Source organism: Kwoniella pini, chromosome 10, assembly GCF_000512605.2.
Source record: "Kwoniella pini CBS 10737 chromosome 10, complete sequence".
NCBI classification, from domain to species: Eukaryota; Fungi; Basidiomycota; class Tremellomycetes; order Tremellales; family Cryptococcaceae; genus Kwoniella; species Kwoniella pini.
Genome location: NC_091725.1, coordinates 517,225 through 536,707, shown reverse-complemented (window position 1 = coordinate 536,707; position 19,483 = coordinate 517,225). Strand labels below are relative to the sequence as shown.

The window sequence follows — 19,483 nt, the reverse complement described above, 5'->3', positions numbered from 1 at the left end:
CAAGCATCTTACATTGTACATATCATTCATTACACTTTTGTACGTACATAACATTAACTAATTGTAGAAGTAGATTGTATTTAAAACAGACATGCACCGAGGTCGAAACAAAGTAAAGCACCACATAATGCAGCTAAAAAGTACAGGCATAACGTAAGCTTCTTGTGAGCTCGATTTAAGATTCACAATCCAACATGGGATGAGATTTGGAATGGAGAGGGATATTTTTTTGATATTAGAGAGGATAAATAAATGCTTACCGAAAATTCCCATACCGGCACCTGCACCAGCTCCTGCACCTCTACCACCTTGTTGTTGGACATAAACCGGTTGAGAATTTGGGTACATCGGTTGTTGTTGACCGCTAAATTAGAAGAAAAATCATTAGTCTGTTATTCTTTCGATACTACGAATCAAACAGATAAGCAGCTAGGAGATGTTGTGATATGCATCCTTTATGGCTCAGAGTCGTTGCATCTCAAACCAAGATAGTACCCTTTTGATATAGCCAGTGAAGGCTAATTGATCATCGAGAAAAAAAGTAACTCACTATGGTTGTTGTCCGTATCCTCCACCATAACCTCCTTGTTGTTGCCATCCTTGAGGCATAGCACTAGTAGGATACCATTTACCATCGGATGCTTGATACATCTGTTGTTGACCTTGATCGTTCTATGAATAAAACAGCTCGTTATGATCAGCATTTAGATTTTCATATTCGAGGATATCTAAATTACTCACTGGGTAAGTTGGTTTATTCATTTTTAGTTAGATTTGTTTGGTTCTGAAATTTGTTATATAACAAAACGATTGATTATCTTATCGCTTTTTTATGTATGTAGCGAAGTTAGTTTACAATTACTTTGTGAATGTATGACTATGTGTTTTGATGTGAATATTGAGTATGTATAATGAAAAGAAGTTTGAAATTAGAAAGGATTGATTGAATAAATAAGAAAAAGAGAAATGCCAAGAGGCTGTGTTTTTTGAATTTTGCGTATTTTGGGTGGCGAAAATGATGAATAAACCGAATGCGTCAGACCATATAACGTTATAATAGTTAGTCATAATTTAATAAAATCAGTTACTCAATTACCATATTTCCGCAGTGCTGCGCAACCTCAAAGACTATCAAATACGATAATCTATCCATATGAGAAAGAGCTATACAACAAAAACAAAGGGAAAGAACGTTTCGGTGCGTGTATAATCGTAAGAAATCTAAGATGGAGGTAAATCAAAACTAGGTTTAGGTAGATCTTTGAAACTACAGAACATAGAAGGAAAAAAAACAAACAGATTTAGCATAAACATAATCCTAAATTCAAACAACATAAACCAGCGCAAATACCGGCTACATAAATAACAAATGTCATCAGCTTCATCTTTTTCAACTTCAGATTAAGCGAAGATAGGCTCATTAAAGATGACTACATATATATTCACTTACCCCAACATCCAGTATTATTATCGGGTTTTTGTTGTTGAATATAAACAGGTTGAGGTCCAGGTTGCATAGGTTGTTGTTGACCGCTAGTGATATACCATTGTCAAAATCTGATCTCAAAATACAATTTATAAGTTTGGAGCAAAAAACAAGACTCACTATTGACCGTAAAATGATCCTCCTTGATGTCCTCCATGTCCTTGAGGCATTTGACTAACGGGGTACCAATTCCCATCTGAAGCTTGATACATTCCTGGTGCATGACCATTCTAAAGTATCTTCGTCAGCTTGTCAATTGGACTGGAACAATATGTCGTTACTTACTTGTTGATAATGTGGTTTATCCATTTTGTCTAAGCTTGTTCTGGTCTATTCTTCGCAAAGTCAAAGTGTTCTAATTGAAGCGGACTACTAAATGATTATTTGAAGCAAAAGTATGAAAATATAAATTCAAGAGAAAATGATCTGAAACGACTTGTAGTATTATCATACGAAGCTCTCCTTTGAATGAATTCCAGAAAAGGATATCATTTGTATCATGTCAAAGGCTACTAGTAAAGCTGTGCTGTGCGAAATTGCCAAGGACAGATTCTAGTGTCTTGCCAAGTATTCCGGACAATTGTACATCAATGCCGGACTCTCGATTTTGAACAGTTGTGTTCAACACAGTAAAGTCAATGCGAACATGGAATGGAATATGATTATGGCTGTTATTGCATTTGAATGCTTAATACTTCATACAAAGTGATGAATTCGTCAGATAACACAAGAGGTTAATATTATATATAATTCATCAATCTTCATTAAAGAGTAAAGTATCAATTATCATACTAATGTAAATAACCTATTATGTATATATAAAGTATGTACTGAACCCGAGTCAAGGTATTTTCATACCTCCTCTATCCAAAGGATAAGAAGAGGACTATAAACCTCCGGCTTATATCAAAGTCAGAATTCTAATCTAAACACCTGCATAGTTCATGAGTATGTTTTAAAGAAAAGAAGTTTGGTTGATATACCCCTCCAATGGGTACCGCTTATACATTTGAAAGTAAGAGCAGGGGGCACAATCCACGAAGGAATCGGCTATGGAGGGGGGAAAGATTGGGTTAATCACTGTATTCGGTTGTAATTTGCGTAAATGCTTTCGGCGAAGGAAATGGAAGCGAGAAGAGACGAAGAAATGGATACGTCGTGCATGAGGATATCTAGGTGATTATTGATACTGAATTGTGTGAAAAGTTATCAGAATGAAGAAGAAAGCAGACAAAGATATCACTCAAATAGAATTGGCTTTGATGGTTTCAAAATAATTTGGGATGAAATCATCGTAAATTAGTCTCCCAGATAAAAAACAGAATTGATTCCGTGATTTAGGGTTTGATTTTATTAGCATGGATGCATGCATGATTTGGTGAAGTGTGATGTGTGATGATGGTACCTTAAATATTGATACTGCTTTAGGTAACATGGCGGATTGAGTTGAAAGAGAACAATAAGAAAGTTAATCCTTAGAGTATATAATACAATTATTCAATTTCATCATAATCCTCATATCGAGATTGCGATATAACTACTCAACAAAGATAATATAAAGCTATACACGAAACGCTTTTGTATAAATTCACATCATAAATAAATTGCAATTTCGGACGACGACGACGAATTAATAGTCGAATTAAACGAAAACAAATACTTTCTTTTTACCAAACTTCAATATCATCATCTATCGACAAATAGATCAAATTCATAACTGATGAACGGCCATTCACCAATTCAACAAGAAGGATTATCAATATCACAATCACAATCACAATCACAATTACAATTACAACAACAATCAATAACACAAGGTAAATTAATAAGGTCAAAAGGACATAAACAATCAATGGCAGAATTAAAATTACGTAGATTAACAGAACATAATTTAAGATTAAGAGATGATTTAGCTAGACCAAGATTAAGAGTTAGTGAAGCTAGTTTAAGTTTATTAAAATTTTGTACAAATACAAAAGATCCTATGGTAAGGTTCCTCTCTTATAATTTTTTTCATTAATTGATCAATCAATTAATTAAATTGCTAAATGTACGACTTAACTTACCGTTAGCTACCTTCAATATGGGGATCATCAGCTAAATCATCAGATCCGTTCGCACCTCCTGAAAAAGGTTGTTGTATTCGTGAGTTTTATTCACGCTTTATTCTTGGTTTCCATAAACCGAGCGTCATCTTCTTTCAAATTATTAACGATATTTTTACTGACCAACAATATTCATCTCCTAGTCATGTGAATGTAATCCCAAATTGTCAACTCAAAGTATAATTATACCATCTACATTCAATCTATCATATCCAATCTCAAACCCTTTGATTACCAGTTGTACGAATACTATAAAATCTTTCAGATCAAATCATTATTGCTTTGGATTATATTCCTACATTCAATTATGCATTATCATCACATATCCAAGTTGAAATCATTTTGTACGTAAATGCATTGGACTACAATATACCAGGATATGTTGGGATGGAATTACATTCCCATCTATAAGCAGTATTGTACGATGTTATAGATGAGACCAAAGAATCAAACTATAATCTACACTTTTACAATTTTCATTCTCTAGTTGGAGCTCTTTGAATTCCACTGAAAAAGTTTTCAAAAGGTATAATTGCTGAATCAGGTCTTGCAGCTGATTTTGTTGTCCATTCAGAAGATGTTGAATGATTTCTACCATGTCTTTGATTTTTAATTATATTTTCAGAATATTCGTTATCACTAATATTTGAAGGTGTTTGAGGAACGGCTGAAATAGGATATGAAGATGGTGGAGGTATTCTACTAGTAGAAGAAGAAGAAGAAGAAAAAGGATGATTTAATGTTGATTTATTTTTAAATGGACTATTAAGGAAAGTCATATCTACTTTTGGTCTAATAGGGTAATCTTTATTAAAATTATTCGTCGTCGATTGAAGTTTTGCGTTATTATTAGGTGAATTTGATATTTTTAATGGAGGAGTTTGATTTATAGGTAAAGGATAATTATCAATTTCATTATTTGATTCAAATAAGAAAGGTGATTGATTAATGGTTGTAGGTGTAATCGCTGTCCAATCTGTGAAAGTAGATAATCTACCTTCTGATCCTGGTGCAGTACCAAATACACTCATTAGATCACTTGGAGTATCTGAATTTCTATTTATTGAACAAGGTCCAGCTTCAGGTTGCATAAGCGTTGCTGTTGTTGTATTTCTACCATTTCCATCTTTTTCAAATTTATTAAATACAGCCAATTGAGCAGCTTTCTCTTCTGCGGCATTTGGAAATCTACCGACATTCTCATTCTGTCCCCGAGGAGGAGTAGATCTTGTGCTGTTAGTAGAAGGAATCGGATTTGAAGGATTTGTATTGGTAGGTGTGGTTCCAGTGAGAGTTTCATAAGCTGTTATAGGGGAATGATTATTTTGACCTCCAGTGACAGGAGTGAACTGAGAAGCATATGTCCCTTCAGGTGTATATGCTGGTAAAGCTGTTCCTCTCCTTGAATCTGGTGCAGATGTCGATGCAGCATACTGAGATCCAAGAAGAGAACGAACTCTCTCAGGTGATGAAATCATATTTTCAGGTACATTGGTTAAACCCATTGCTAAACCGATTCCTGTATGACCGCTTGTGTTTGTCCTGGTCCCATCGATGCTTTTAGGAGATCTAGGTGATCTTGTGGTATTTGTATTACTTGGACTGGTGGGTGATCTCCATCTTTCACTTAATCGTTGTTGTAAAGCCTCATCATAGGATACGAAAACATCATCGAATGAAGCGATTGATCGAGGAGTAACCGACCGAGCATTGATGATCCCTTTTTCCTTGTTTGAAGATGGCGAAGTACCGCCATTAAAAGCAGGTCGAAGATTTGCTTGAGATTCTCGTGAATTTCTTCTTCGTTTTCCTTGACGTCTCGTTCGGAAGATCCAAATTGTCAAAAGGGCGAGTAGCAGAAGGACCGTCACAGGAATAGCGACACCTAGTATCAATTTACCTTTAAGACTTGAAAGAAATTCATCGGATCCACCGGCAATGCTGTACATCAGGTGACCCCAATTAGCATCAAGTCCAGCGAACAAGAAGGACTAAGTCATAGAATCTCACAGTTGTGAAAGAGTTTCAGAATCGGTAGTAACAATCACAAAGTCAAGGGCCATCTTCTTGTCAACCAGATTAGTCATTACAACTTGACTTGTCTGTGAACTATCGAGACCTGTTTGAAACCAGAGCAATTCGTATGGCATATACCACGGGGACTGGTAAAACAGGTCAGCTTGATCATTCATATTGGAGCTATCGATCTAAACTCACAGTCAGATTGAGCGATGCAACGACTATTTGCCCATTGAGCGATATCGATGCTAATCCATAATCTGGTCCTACAGTACCATAAATATAGACGGCAGATCCTATCATCTTTGTCAGTAATTTATCATGAATTCGCTTGAGATAATAGGCTCACCTGATCCCATTAAAGTCACCGCACTACCTGTAGTCTTAGTAATAGCTAAAGTCTTATTGAGATCATCTTCTAAGTTACCACTTTCACTTAAAGCATCCGAATGTGCATTAGGATTCAGATGTGTCCAATCTCCTTCATATTTCAAACCTACGTTCACGTTGTCCACAGTATTAAAAGAGTCATCAATCGTAATATTCGAATATCCATTTGACACAATCGGTCGAGTTCCATCTATACCCCAAAATATTACTTGTTGTCCGTTTGAAACTGTGCCGGAATCCCATTTAACGTTATGTAAACCTGTTGGTAGATTGTACAAAGTAAATGGAATCACTTCCGATGAAGAAGAAGAAATAGATTGTGAACATGCAAGAATTGGTGATGATGCGTTAATTGATATTGTAGCTTGACAATTATCGTATGACGGGATAAGTAATGTAAGTGATGAAGCTAATTCCGATTTGGGCAAAACTTATTCAGTCAACCCGTAGCCTTCCTTTGTGCGAAATATAAGATTAAGTTTTGAGTCTACTTTACTCACCAGTGATATTGAATGAGATTGTAGAATTAGATGCCGAGCTCAAATGAAGAGTTTCATCGTACCCATCAGATTGTTTTGCATAACCCGCTGTCCAAGACGATGAAGAGCTTGATGAGTCAGCTATCCCATAAGAGAATAGAGGGGAGCTACAAGATAACAACTGCGTCAGTATATGATCCAATCTAAGACACTGGATAGCGAATGAAGACTCACGTATCTGAGATGGAGAAGGAGGTTGAAGAGGCTGAGGCTGAATTGGAGGTCGATTGATCACGTCGAACAATCTGACGAGATATTGAGGATGTCATGATTTTGGCGTGAAAACAAATTGTTTGATGATAAGTGATTCTGTGAGAGATTGAATGTGAGAAAGAATGAGTGAACTAGATGATTAGATGCGAAATGAATGTTGAAAAAGCTTGAACGTAGGAAATCTACACAGACCAGCTGTAGTACGGGGTGAACAATAATTAGGACTCAAGTCGGACGCAGAAAAGAAAACAGAACGCTATATCCGCTTAGCTTGAGATGAATGGTGGGACGCAACCATGAAAATCTCGTACTTCAGATGGATCCGAGACCAATGGTGATGAGGAACAGTGATTGTGTGTTCAGGAGGCTCGAGAGTTGACTGATTGTTTGAAAGTGTGTGTAAATATGTGTATAGCTGTGTATATCGTAAGAATGGCTTAAACTTTACGGATTGAATAAGGGAAGAAAGTGTATTCGGTCGATTGACTGGAAAAGTGACAGAGTAGGTGGACTGTAAGGCATATATCAGTATAATCAGTCAGAAAAACAGTGGGATCAGCTGAGATGAAACGTTATTCCGTTCGATCGATGAGAGAAATGCAATTAGAATGCAAACCCCCTGTTATAGTGTTCATTGATTGCCATTTTCCTAAGGGCGTCTTCTCACCTCATCTAATATGATGCAGGTCTGTATATATCATGGCACAGGTAAAGGATGGTTGATTCTTTGCAATATCAAGATTGAAAGCTCTGATAGGTCAGGATACAAAGGAAAGAACGGTAAAGGGGATAGCTGATCCAGAACTAGCGAGCATATTGGCCTTGAAAGAGGGAAGCATGAGACTTTGCGATATTGGAGAGGATCAGAAATTGATTGATGTTTGAAAGGCAATATGATTACAACAAGTCTCCTTTGTCGTCATCAGTCCTTACATTTCGTTAACCTCCACTTCTAATGAAAGATATCCCTCGATCATCTTTCGAATCCGAAATCACCGAGTAACATTTCATAAGCAATGCTATATCACTCATACTCATGAAGCTGAAAGTCCCAGTTATAGAGTTAGCTTCGCCTTCGAAGGAGAAAAGAGCAATTGGTGAGGATGAAACAAAATCGCCATCACGACGGATTTCACCCAGAAAGAGGATTAGAAAAGTTGTGAAAGATGAACATGAATATGATGAAAATCAAAGTGAAGATGCAAGTGAATACGAAGAGATTCAATCTCCTGCGATAGTATCAAGTGGCAAACGTTCTCGAAAAGGTAAAGAACAAGAGATAGATCTCGGGATTTTAAAGAAAAGCAAGAATAAGATACCTAGAGGATATGCTCCACCTGAAGCATATTCACATTTGAGGCCCGTTAATGATCTTTTGGAACATGATCTGCATAGTGAGTTCTCAAGATATTTTAGTCTTCTGCAGATCAAACAGAGTCTCAAGATGGAATTTCAAGTTGATATTCGTTACTTTCTGTAGTTCTATTCTGTGGTATTAAGTGAGTGTGGCCTAATATCAAGTATGTAAAAGCAGAACTCTTTCTCTAACTCGTGTGTTATTTATAGTCCGGGTAAGTTTTGCGAAACATCAAAACCGCAGAGGAAAGGCCAATGTAGCTGATTGCAGAGATTATGGTGTTATAGGGAAGAGATCATCTACTATGGGACATCATTTTTCCCATCCAACCAACAAATTTTGGGTGAGTCATTCTCCCTTTTCCACCTTATTGAAGTTTGTCTGGAAAGGGAAAAACGACATAAGAGAGCTTACTATTCTACCTATAGAGATCGTTACATCAGTCAGGTGAATCAAGCATTTCTAAGCTTGACATGTTTTTGGTCAAAATCCGATAAGTTGTGCTGAAACAACTTCTAGGCCTAACACCAAGATTACTTGATCCTACTGAAGATCATAAGATGCCAGCATACGGATATGGCTTGGTACGTTTGTCAATCTGATTTGACACTTGTTCATACTTGTTTTGTATCCCAAACGATCAAATCGCTTATAAATGCTGTGACTAAATAGACGAATTTGGTTGATAGACCTACTTCAGAGGTGAATCATTTTTCGACCATGCTCTAACAATGCATTTCTGATGACCCTCAAATTGGTAGCAATCTGAATTATCAACTTTGGAAATGAAACTGAATGTTTTTAACTTGACGAAAAAATTCCTCAAATATCAACCTAAGCTAGTTTGTTTTGTCGGTAAAAAAATCTGGGATGTGTATGAAAGTGTAATTAGTAAAACCGCGACTCCGATTGAAAGTGTTCAAGAGGTGAAAGGCCAACTTTATATCGAGTCTAAAATGGAATCGAGTTCATCCTCCTCTGGAAGTCATAGTAAGATAAAGATGAAGGAAGAGAAGATTGATATCAAAGAGGAAGACATAATATCGTCAAGCAATAATGGTTCACTCAGCGAAACAAAAGTTGCCGTCAAAAAGGAACTTTTAAATAGTCCTGAATCTTCTTCTTTATCGCCTATTTCCAGTCAAGAACAAACATCACAACTCAAAATAGAAAACACGGTTAACATTGATGTTGATTCCAAACTCAGTTCACTTGAAAGCAAGACTATCAAAACAAACGCGATTTTAAAAGCTAAGAAATCGAAAGTTGACCCATTCAATGCAACGAAACCACGTAAATATAGATTACCACATCATGAATTGAATTTCCATACAATAAAGGGGTATACTTATTTTTGGGTTGTACCCAATACTTCAGGATTAGAACGTACTCCCGTAAGTGTTACTTTGTTTTTTTTACCTTTTTTCCGATCAAATTGCTGATGTAAACGATTCGGAATTGATAGTTATCTGAACAAATAATCAATTTTACTTCATTAAAACTTTTCATGGAAGATTTAATAAATGATTGGAATCCTATAAATGCTCATGAAGATGATTGGAGAGATATCGATCCCTTTGGAGTAGAGTTTACAATTGAAGAAATGAAGAAGAAGGCAAATCAACAAGTATGACAAAATCACTGAGAGATGACGAGTCGGGAGAAAATGGAATTTTGTTGTATATTATACTTTGAAAATTCTGTTTCAATGTTAAAAACGAAAACATATTTGGTAACAATACAATGCATTTTTCCATATGATTGACTAATAATATGAGATGGTGGAATTGAGATTCTAGCAAAGCAAATTACTAGTCTGTTTTTAAGAATGTAGATATCATCTAATCAGAATCAGAAATAATTTCCTCTTCATCACTACCTTCTTCTCCTTGTTTCGATTTTATTCCCCATCCACTACCATTTGTTCTTTCTACAAATAAAACTCCACCAGATTGTTTAATGATATTCCAATATTCTTCACCATTTACAGAAGTAGCTTCAATCTCTTTTCTAGGAAATGAAGTAACTATTTCAAATCCCCAAATTATATTTTCCAACTTTTCATATTCAAAACCTTCTGGTGGATCATTTACCACTACTTTATCATCATCATCATCTTCAACTAAAAGAGTATCTATAAAAATAAATAAATTCAATGTTGAGTCTAAATTGTCTTTGGAAAAAGTTTTTATATGTCTTTCTGAACTTAATGGAGTTCTTATAGCGACTTTTATACCATCGTTTTTCACGAAGAAAGTAGGTACTAAATGTTTTTTAGCGTATTTTCTCCAAATTTGTCTATTAGCTTCATATTTCTCTTTTTCTATACGTTCTTTCTCTTTTCTTTCAATTTGTATTCTCTCTAATTCTTCTTTTTGCCTTTGAATTTGTAATTTCTCTCTATCTTTCCTTTCTGCTTCTTTAAATGCTTTATCTTGTTCGTCTCTCAAATGTCTAGCTTCTTCCAAACTCAACCTTTCTCTCTTCAACCTATTTAGAAATGGAGTCACTCGAGGTAAAATGGTAGTTGTAAGGGTTTGTAAGATGTTCGAGGCCGAAGTCGCTGTTGAAGGAGAACCACTTAGAGAGGATAAGATCGTTAATTTTGGTGTGGATGAATTAGGGACAGGTAAAAGTGATAGGAAGGTCAATGAGGGGTATGTAGTAAGTAAGAGCGTTTGAGCGACTGCAAAGAGTGTGTAGAGATACACAATCAGAATCAGTGTGTTTCTCCTCGATATCGTAATAAGGAAAGATAAACGATTCGACTCACCCTGATATCCCTCTCTACTACTTAAATCTGCTCCCCAAACAACTACACCCTTCTCCTTGAGAGTCCGTACAAACTCTTCATCGGTCAAAACACTTTTTTTGAATTCTTCATCATTTTCATGTTCTCCACTAACAATAATCACTAAACCCAATTTACCTTCTTTTCGAAGTTGTTGTACGAATTCTCTATATGGTCCAATGTAAAAATCTGGTAAATTGCCTTGAGAAGCTGAACACCTAGTAGAAATTTCCAGGTCACGTACAAAGCGGAGACTTCTGGTCGTGGAATCTTCTGTACGTCGAAGATTGGACCCAGAAGGAGTTGTAGAGGAGGGTGGTAAAAGGAATGAAGGGAGTCTTGGGAGTAAAGATAGTGGAACAAAGGTTCGAACTACATTTGACCACGTTAGATTTCAACACTTCCGATCAGGAACAGAGGTGAATGTCATCAGAGAGTGAGGATTGCATTTATGACAGACTTACTAATGAAATACCATATTCCGCCAACTATACCCCAAATGATCGATATAGGCCAGACTACCAAGCTCCATAATCCCAAACCTACGTTGGCCGTGCTACCTCCTGGTGCGCCTGGTGATCTTGGAGATCGTCTGGATCCAGACAATCGTCTCGTACCTGCCGGTTGACGAGGTAGGAGTGGGTTCTGGTCATCCACTTCTAATCGCGGTAGATTTGGCCTACCTCCTGAATTTGACGTCCGGGTCGAGGAAGATGCTGATGCTGAACTCGAGTCATTCGGAACATCGGATGCGGAATTACCCATTGAGAATATTTGTTCGACCGTCGCCTGTAATTGATGTCATCAGTATGCTTGCACCATGGTCAAATGATTTGTTCAAGGACTGATTCCGCGCCGTCATGGGGAGTGAATAAGAGACTCACCTGCACATTCCATCCGTTTTCTCTCAATAACCTTTCGTCGCGCTCTTTTTGGCTAGGAGTAGTGGAAGCAGTCACTGCCAGAAGCTGCTGCAGAGCATCCTGATGTGTTGGGTCAGTAGGCATGCTGAGGTCTTCCTTCACTTCTCACTGTGATATACAGCGCAACTCTCGTAATGCAAGATTAATACAAATGGATAACATGGATGTCATTCGTACTCTTATAAGGCTGGAACAGTCATATATAATAGTGACGCAGCGACCGATCACGTGACCGGTCATTCAGAGCTTCGGGACTCCAGATCTGATGTAATTGCGTAAGATGTAGATCATTTAAAGCTTTCGCCACTTATTACACATTCGCTCATGTCAAGTCTGAGAGACCCAGTATCATCATGACGTCTCCCCAGCAAACCGCTGAGCCTCTAGTCCCTCCTAGCCACAGCTGCTCTCCAACATCAGCCACAACCCCATCGGAAGCAAGTCCTGTTTGGTCCCCACAACAGATTTGCGCCCGGTATGGTCAAACTGATGTCCTGCGGATTTTGATGGGAGGCGAAATGGGCTCATCTCGTGCAGGGGTTGACGCCGAAGATTTAGATGACATGGCGTTTCTCAGGACCCTTCCACCCTCTCTACCAGTCAGATCGCCAGGCCAACACCTCTCAGGTCACTCGTCTTCCATCATTGAAACCATAAGTAGGTTTCTGACCAAACATAAAGTCTTGATCAAGAGTGGAGTCTTGACACCTGCCCCCTCTGAATCTGACCTTCCCACACTTGCCAAGACTGATTCAATGCTTACTCGGGAATGCGAACAAATAGGTTCCTTTGAGAATGGGAAACTTCCACTAGCAGAAGCTGTTGGCTCAAGGACGAGGATGAAGAAGATTATTCGAAAATCATCATTTGTACCATAGACGAATTCGTCCATGCAGGGACTAAATGGGATGTTTTCAGCGGTATGATGCTGCTGCGAGATCGGGATGTGCCATTACAACAGATTGTCCTCAAGTTAACGAAATTAAGCTCATTCTACAAGGATATTCCTGAAGGTACACTGGTTGAGGAATGGGATTTCGAAAAGAACATCTTCGCCTTGAGGCAAGAGATGCAATCATAAGTGAAGATTATGTTCTACGACAGCATCTTCGTGACCTGCAAGGCTCGGTTGTTCCCACTCATTATGGAACGTTTACTTGGCATCAAGAACACGAAGCTGAAGATGATTGGATTATTGCGAGTATTATGGAGGATGTCGGAGATCCGGTGTAGGCTGTGCTGGGCATATACCCATTGCCTGTGAAGTGAGTGGGTTCAAATAACCTCAATTAAGTTCAACGACCGACAAAACTAACTTATTTCAATGCAATTCATTGCAGACAACAAATTTTTGACTGTCTTAACCTTTCACATGAAGAAGCACAAGTCGTGTATGGGGGTACCTACGACGGACATATACTCGAGAGAGATAACGAAGATAAGATGAACATCAAGCAAGGCAATTTCTATCCAGTGGATTTTTCTACCACTAGGTTCAAGGTAGATTGGCGACCTGCTGACAAGCTGCGTACAATTGACGATGAGACGAGGGCCATCGCATTTTTGCTGTGTGCGAGAAAAGAGTAAGCAGACTTGCTCCATGAATGGAATCTGTCACATGGCTAATCTAGGGACTTTTCGTTATATTGTACTGCTGAACAGTCCTGAAACGGGCAAACTTAAAGAGAAGACCGATGAGGATAGTTGAAACGTTCCATCAGAAAATCAAGTTTTCAGCAATGGCTGACTTATGTATCATATTGGATTGTAAGCGCGAGCGGAATAGCGATAATATGGCTACTTTCAGCCCAGTTGTATATAGTATGTACCATCTCAAATTCATGCACCATTTGGTGGGGGCGTGTTGTTCCTTTGAGGCCAAATTAGTCGTATGTGCTCACATCCTGTTGTTATCTGCTTCACGAATCTGACGGTGCGATCGAACAATGGGAAAGATATGAACAAAAGTTTCCGCAGTTTCCGAGAGAATACAAACGTTCTTCGCAAAAGTTGGGCAAGTCATCATGCTCTGCGTAGAAGGTATAAGAATCGATATAGCGGTGATTATGCTATTAATGGTTATCAAGAAGCCGCAGATGTGGCTCTTTAGGATAAAAGTAGAAGAAGTAAGGAGAATCAGGAAGAGGTGACTTACCTGTTGCACTGGATGATCTATAGCATCAGACAAGCGATAAGAGTGAAATGTATTTTTTCTTCATTTCGATTCGATTATTATGGTCCTTCCTCGACAGATATCGTATTCATCACCAGGTGTGTCAGATCACTTTATCAGGTCGCTTTTGTGTTACACCTGCTGTAGCGTTTAACATCGATCGATAGATCGGCTCATCTATCCGAACCCTTATCGGGAGCTATAAATCATTCCCCTAAATAAAATAAGTCCGCTCCAAACTATTAACGTAATAATGGGTGATTGCATCATTTTCTATTGGAATTCGTATTGGTTTTTTATGTATGGATATCTATCTGATTACGATAATTGAGAAAAAAGCCTAGTATTATAAATGTGGGACCGAGTCATTAACCGAAAAACATCCTTACTTCATTTCGGAATTTATATGTAGTCTTACTCATACGCACAGAAAAGATAATAAAGTTTCGCATGATTCCCGGTTACTCGGTTTTACTTCATCAGCAATAACAGTAATACTATAAACAACCATATCTAAGTGAGAAAGAAGGAAAACAAAAAGAATTAGTCGTGTGCATAGTACAGCACATTAACAATAATACAAAGATCAACCATCAATTATTATTATCACCGACTTGCGTCAACACTCGTCATCCTCCGAAAGCTTATCTCACATCTTTCCTTGCAACTAGGTAATTATATCAAAACTATAAAAAGTGTATTCGAGCGACGAGTCCCACTTGACACTTATCACTTGGTATTTCGAAGATTAGTGCTTTGTTGGAACGGACACCTAGTTTCATCTGCGCTCAAAGAATCAAACATAGTGTACGGACACTATGGCTGCAAACGGGTTTAAATCCCCTGCACCAGTCTTACCTGGCTTGGGGCTACATAGCTTTCATGCGGATTCGTAAGCGACTTTCCTCCTGCCCAGGTAATCACACTGGACATCTTCATTCTACATCGTATGACATGTTGCCCCAGCCATGATTATTAAATATTTATAATAGATGCTGACCAATACTTTCCATTCTTAGACCCCCTTTCGCGGGAGCAGCCACATCAGAACATGGTGATCCAGAATACCTAACCCTCGAGCCTAGTCAAAACCTCTTTTCATCCTCTCCACATGACGACTCTCAATTGTCTCCTCTAAGACATGAATTCCAAAATAATTTAGACATCAATCAAACACCTTCTTCGTCAAGTAGCGCTACTATACGTCCATCAACCTCAACAAATATGAATGCTCCTATCCCTCAAAGAATCCCAATCAACAGATCTAGATCAAGTGCAAATTCAAACCCTCGTTCAGAGTCAAATGAAGAGGATTTATCATTAGGTTCGACTAGATCAAAGAGATTATTAAGTGGTTATCTATTTGGTAATCCTCCAACAGGTCAAGAGGAAAGGAGTAGAAGTCCAAGTGAACATTCAGAACAAGATGGAAGATACCCTTTATCTACACCCCCAATTGTAGAGGATGAAGATTCGCCTCCGTTAACGGAAGCTTTCAAATCCTATTCATCCCCTAATCCGGCAATCCATGATCCTCGTTCGCTGAGTGCAACTAGCTCTATGAGTTTAACTTCGGGTACCGAATCAAACTTACAAGAAAATTCAATCCCGGAAGATAGACCTGCTTCTTCCATAGAAGCTACAGCTAGCGGAAATGGATTGGACGTGAATAGTGAAGGAATTGCAAATCAGATTGTGATAAACGAGATTGCGAATAAATCTGAAGAGAAGAATGAATCCCGCTCTCGGCAGATAAGTGGGACAAGTACGAATCACAATCAAGGACAAGTTCAAGGACATGCAGATGATGCCTTGAGTGGATTGAATGACGGAGAAGCGGATCTAGATCTCAGTGCACCACAAGCGGAAGATGGTGGATCTGGAGCATATTTGAGAGGGGAAGTGGAATATAGTTTTCCCAGACATAGGTTGAGGAAGACTATGAAAGGTGAGTTGTGTTGACACCTCCATAACACAGTGAGAACAATTAGAATATCTGCTGAAACATGTAATACTTGGTCTCGCAGACGAGAGTAAAATACCTCTAGTGATCGGTAAGTTCAGCCTTCCAATTCCGTTATAAATGTTTTGCGGTCATAATATTGACCATTACGATATTTTCGTTTTTAGTCGCATGTGGATCTTTCTCTCCGCCTACTTACCTGCATTTGAGAATGTTCGAAATGGCAAAAGATGAAATAATAGAATCGCAGACATATGAAATCATGGCAGGATATTACTCACCGGTGTAAGTCTACTCGCTATTCTGTTACTACCACTACCCGAGCAATAGCAACTAATGTAGCTTTCATTGGAATAGATCATCATATTATAAGAAATCTGGCTTAGCACCGGCCAATCATAGAGTTAAGATGTGCGAATTAGGTGTAGAACACACTTCAACTTGGTTAATGGTTGACCCTTGGGAAGCTGGTCAACCGGAGTATCAACGTACTGCTATTGTATTAGATCATTTCGATGAGATGCTTAATGGAGGTAAAAATGGTGAAGGTGGAGTAATTACTAGTGATGGAAAGAAGAGAAGGTATAAGATTATGTTATTAGCAGGAGGTGATTTGATTGAGAGTTTCGGAGAACCTGGTGTTTGGAGTGAACCTGATGTGAGTGGTTCGTTGCTCATGAGCTGAGAGCATATGTAGGGAAGAGATATCGCAGTAGTAAGCCTACGGAAATAGGAGGGAAAGAATCTTAGGATCGACTGGAAGTACATTGTTGTTGTTCAATCGAGCTGGAGAATGCTCTCAAAATTATAAACATCGCACTTGAGCTGACTTTCACCATCTCTATCATAGTTGCACATCATTCTTGGACGATTCGGTTGTCTGATAGTGGAAAGAGCTGGGTCTGATGTATGGGCTTTCTTACTTTCACATGATATATTATATCATCACAGGTGAGCACCGCTGAAATGCAAACCCAATTACCAAAGATATTCGTGCTAAACTAAAATGATGGTGTCAGACGTAACGTTATAGTGATTAAACAATTGATATACAATGATATATCGTCCACAAAAGTCAGACTATTTGTTAGAAGAGGTATGAGTATCAAGTGAGTCTCACTGTTAATTCAATTCTTACGAACAAATTCGCTTACTGATGAGTTTCTTGACGTCAGATACTTGTTACCTAATAGCGTTATACAGTATATTTACGATAACAAGCTGTATCGGTTTACCGACGTTAAAGCGACCATTGGATGATCCTTTTTGGTCGAGAGCAATTGCGAAGAAAGCAAATTTGGGTTCGGGACTATCTCATCTAGACGAACGCTTTTGTAGGTACAATCATGGGTATAATTCAATTCATTAGGGGGACAGTTCAAGCCATCATCGTTTAAAGCCATAGAAGTTTGCGATTAATTGTATCACAAGGAGCCTATATTGTAAATCTATAATAGGGCAAAGTATAGCATTACTATATGAAATACGACGTGGATATCGTACGGGACCGCTGCAGTACTAGGACTCCTAGGACCTTCCTTGTATTTGTCTGCCATTGCCCCTTATCTATTAATCTGGGTCGAGGGTCCGAAACGGTTTGATTCAGTGGCGGGATTAATATTCGCTGTTCCGTTACTGACAAGACGGAGATTTGAAGGATCAGTCTCACCTCCGGGACATATCCGGCTATTCATCTCACTCTAACTTACAGAAGGCAAGAGTACCTGATACTATCAACTTTTGTTGTAATCGTAAAGGACATATGGCTGGTAGCCTGTGTGAACCCACGTCTCTAAATCTCGCGTCAGGTTGCTGATACTCCTTATCGCTTTCTTTTGCGATCTATCCATCTTGCGATCGTTCCGTCCTCTCTAATCAGAAAGCACAAGTCAAGTCAGTGAGAATTATTTGGATGATCCATCAACCTGGACTTACAGTCGGTCCACGTGCAATGTGAAAAGCAGAGCCTGGTCAACCCGTTTCTTCATCTCGTTTCGCTTCTGGTCGTCCCACAAAGCCATATCCTTGGCTTCCCTGTAATCTACAATGGCATATTTTCCACTGTTCTCGTCACAGCGTTCTCGCGCAAGGAAATGCCTTCCTTGCATATCATCATGGATGACTTGCGTTTCCTCTCGGAGTCGTTTTAACGACTCAAGGATGTCTTTTCTGCAAAATTAGATTGGCTTTTTAGTCCATCTCGACTCTCATTCTTAGGCCGCTGACTTGATCATATGGTGACTCACTTGACGTCCAGATCCAATAAACACATCATTTCAGACATGGGGTTCCCTGCATCTTCCATGATCATAGCTATTATCCAATTCTCAATATCTCTATCACCTTCTCGATGCCAGACAAACATGCCATAATAATATGGTACCAGATTACCTTGAAGTTTTCGGAGGTGTTGTCGTAACATGAGATCTTCTTGAATGATGTGTTCTACAACGTCAATTCGTACAGGATCTGTCTCGGGATCCCACTTGTTTAAACTTTCGGGAGGGTCTTCTCGAAAGCTACCGATTTTCGTGAATTTGATGATAACTCGTATGGGTGATAAAGAGAAGTCTCTTAAAGCCATTTCTGCCCTGAATACATCCCAAGTAACGCCTAGATGGATATTCTCCCTGAGGCGTAGCAGAAGGGTTTCCGATTCTTTGTCTGATCTCTGTATACGCATGACATCTCGTTTTGTAGGCTGAATCCAATCGTCCATGTCCGTGTTTACCCAATCTGCTTTGGGGTCTTTTCGAGGCTTGAGAACGTCCACCTTGAAAGGCGGATTTTCAGTACGTTCAGGGGATTCAGAAGCTATTGGTGTGGGATACCCCTGCGGATTGAGTGATAATGACTCGATGAACGGTATGAGTGAAGATTCACTACGTCTGGAATCAGGCTCAATCCTAACAAATGCTTTAGTCTTGAAACTATGATCATTCCAGTCAAATCGATGTGTATAGAAATCTGCGTCTGAAATGATTTTTAGCAAGTCGACATTCTGCAACTTGTCGTTGAACCGGGGTTTCTGAAGCCCGGCCAGTGGCGAAGAGCTGTTAGCTTGACTTGAGGTGGAAGATTTGGGCTGTTCCATTGTGGACACAGGCGTTTGGTCGCACATATAAGTAGAGTAAAACCAAGCGATGTTAAAATGCCAGGTGGAAAGCTGTCAATAGATTCGAATACAATCCCATGTTCCAGAAATGAATGCGTCGTTGACAGGGCGATGCAAGAAAGGGAGTGGGATTATGAAACAGAGACTATGATGATGAAGGTGATTCTATTGATTAGATTACTAGATTTGGAGTCTCCACAGACTTATCTCCATACAAAGCCTCGGGTCACGTGACTGTTGTGTTACTCTTACATCAATATATCCATGATCTTTCATCCATGATATTGTCATGCCTGCCATCCTTTCCAGAATGGAATGGAATGATGCTTGGGGCCATCCTGCAAGTCCAAATTCTGTCTATCTTAACTGCCCGCCCCAATTTGTCAAGACGACTCTCAATACAAGTCCG

The 19,483-nt window shown here is 38.9% G+C and overlaps 9 protein-coding genes across 9 annotated transcripts; 4 read left to right on the top strand and 5 right to left on the bottom strand.

Moving 5' to 3' along the window:
• Positions 1–80: 80 nt before the first annotated feature.
• Positions 81–762, bottom strand: I206_106999 (uncharacterized protein; the record flags this gene model as incomplete). The annotated part of the gene is made up of 4 exons (XM_019157179.1): positions 81–133; positions 261–364; positions 551–672; positions 742–762. 4 exons carry the CDS (start codon positions 760–762, stop codon positions 81–83), a joined length of 300 nt encoding a protein of 99 aa, XP_019009897.1.
• A 539-nt stretch (positions 763–1,301) lies between these two features.
• I206_106998 (uncharacterized protein) lies at positions 1,302–1,795 on the bottom strand (the record flags this gene model as incomplete). Its single annotated transcript, XM_019157180.1, has 4 exons — positions 1,302–1,354; positions 1,451–1,533; positions 1,607–1,716; positions 1,772–1,795. The coding sequence occupies 4 exons, from the start codon at positions 1,793–1,795 to the stop codon at positions 1,302–1,304; spliced, it is 270 nt and encodes an 89-aa protein (XP_019009898.1).
• A 1,411-nt stretch (positions 1,796–3,206) lies between these two features.
• On the top strand, positions 3,207–3,742 carry I206_106997 (uncharacterized protein; the record flags this gene model as incomplete). The annotated part of the gene is made up of 3 exons (XM_019157181.1): positions 3,207–3,473; positions 3,559–3,631; positions 3,735–3,742. The coding sequence occupies 3 exons, from the start codon at positions 3,207–3,209 to the stop codon at positions 3,740–3,742; spliced, it is 348 nt and encodes a 115-aa protein (XP_019009899.1).
• A 325-nt stretch (positions 3,743–4,067) lies between these two features.
• I206_106996 (uncharacterized protein) lies at positions 4,068–6,808 on the bottom strand (the record flags this gene model as incomplete). Its single annotated transcript, XM_019157182.1, has 6 exons — positions 4,068–5,532; positions 5,602–5,753; positions 5,809–5,906; positions 5,960–6,409; positions 6,501–6,646; positions 6,714–6,808. The coding sequence occupies 6 exons, from the start codon at positions 6,806–6,808 to the stop codon at positions 4,068–4,070; spliced, it is 2,406 nt and encodes an 801-aa protein (XP_019009900.1).
• A 980-nt stretch (positions 6,809–7,788) lies between these two features.
• Positions 7,789–9,742, top strand: I206_106995 (uncharacterized protein; the record flags this gene model as incomplete). Its single annotated transcript, XM_070203438.1, has 8 exons — positions 7,789–8,146; positions 8,233–8,251; positions 8,353–8,452; positions 8,538–8,556; positions 8,629–8,693; positions 8,782–8,811; positions 8,871–9,503; positions 9,575–9,742. 8 exons carry the CDS (start codon positions 7,789–7,791, stop codon positions 9,740–9,742), a joined length of 1,392 nt encoding a protein of 463 aa, XP_070059539.1.
• A 208-nt stretch (positions 9,743–9,950) lies between these two features.
• I206_106994 (uncharacterized protein) lies at positions 9,951–11,907 on the bottom strand (the record flags this gene model as incomplete). Its single annotated transcript, XM_019157184.1, has 4 exons — positions 9,951–10,795; positions 10,883–11,272; positions 11,365–11,689; positions 11,785–11,907. The coding sequence occupies 4 exons, from the start codon at positions 11,905–11,907 to the stop codon at positions 9,951–9,953; spliced, it is 1,683 nt and encodes a 560-aa protein (XP_019009902.1).
• Positions 11,908–12,176: 269 nt separating this feature from the next.
• Positions 12,177–12,701, top strand: I206_106993 (uncharacterized protein; the record flags this gene model as incomplete). The annotated part of the gene is made up of 1 exon (XM_019157185.1): positions 12,177–12,701. One exon carries the CDS (start codon positions 12,177–12,179, stop codon positions 12,699–12,701), a length of 525 nt encoding a protein of 174 aa, XP_019009903.1.
• Positions 12,702–14,814: 2,113 nt separating this feature from the next.
• On the top strand, positions 14,815–17,219 carry I206_106992 (nicotinate (nicotinamide) nucleotide adenylyltransferase; the record flags this gene model as incomplete). The annotated part of the gene is made up of 8 exons (XM_019157186.1): positions 14,815–14,888; positions 15,016–15,944; positions 16,024–16,050; positions 16,127–16,244; positions 16,317–16,617; positions 16,810–16,910; positions 16,979–17,068; positions 17,135–17,219. 8 exons carry the CDS (start codon positions 14,815–14,817, stop codon positions 17,217–17,219), a joined length of 1,725 nt encoding a protein of 574 aa, XP_019009904.1.
• A 562-nt stretch (positions 17,220–17,781) lies between these two features.
• Positions 17,782–19,053, bottom strand: I206_106991 (uncharacterized protein; the record flags this gene model as incomplete). The annotated part of the gene is made up of 3 exons (XM_019157187.1): positions 17,782–17,830; positions 17,895–18,128; positions 18,206–19,053. The coding sequence occupies 3 exons, from the start codon at positions 19,051–19,053 to the stop codon at positions 17,782–17,784; spliced, it is 1,131 nt and encodes a 376-aa protein (XP_019009905.1).
• Between the last annotated feature and the right edge of the window lie 430 nt (positions 19,054–19,483).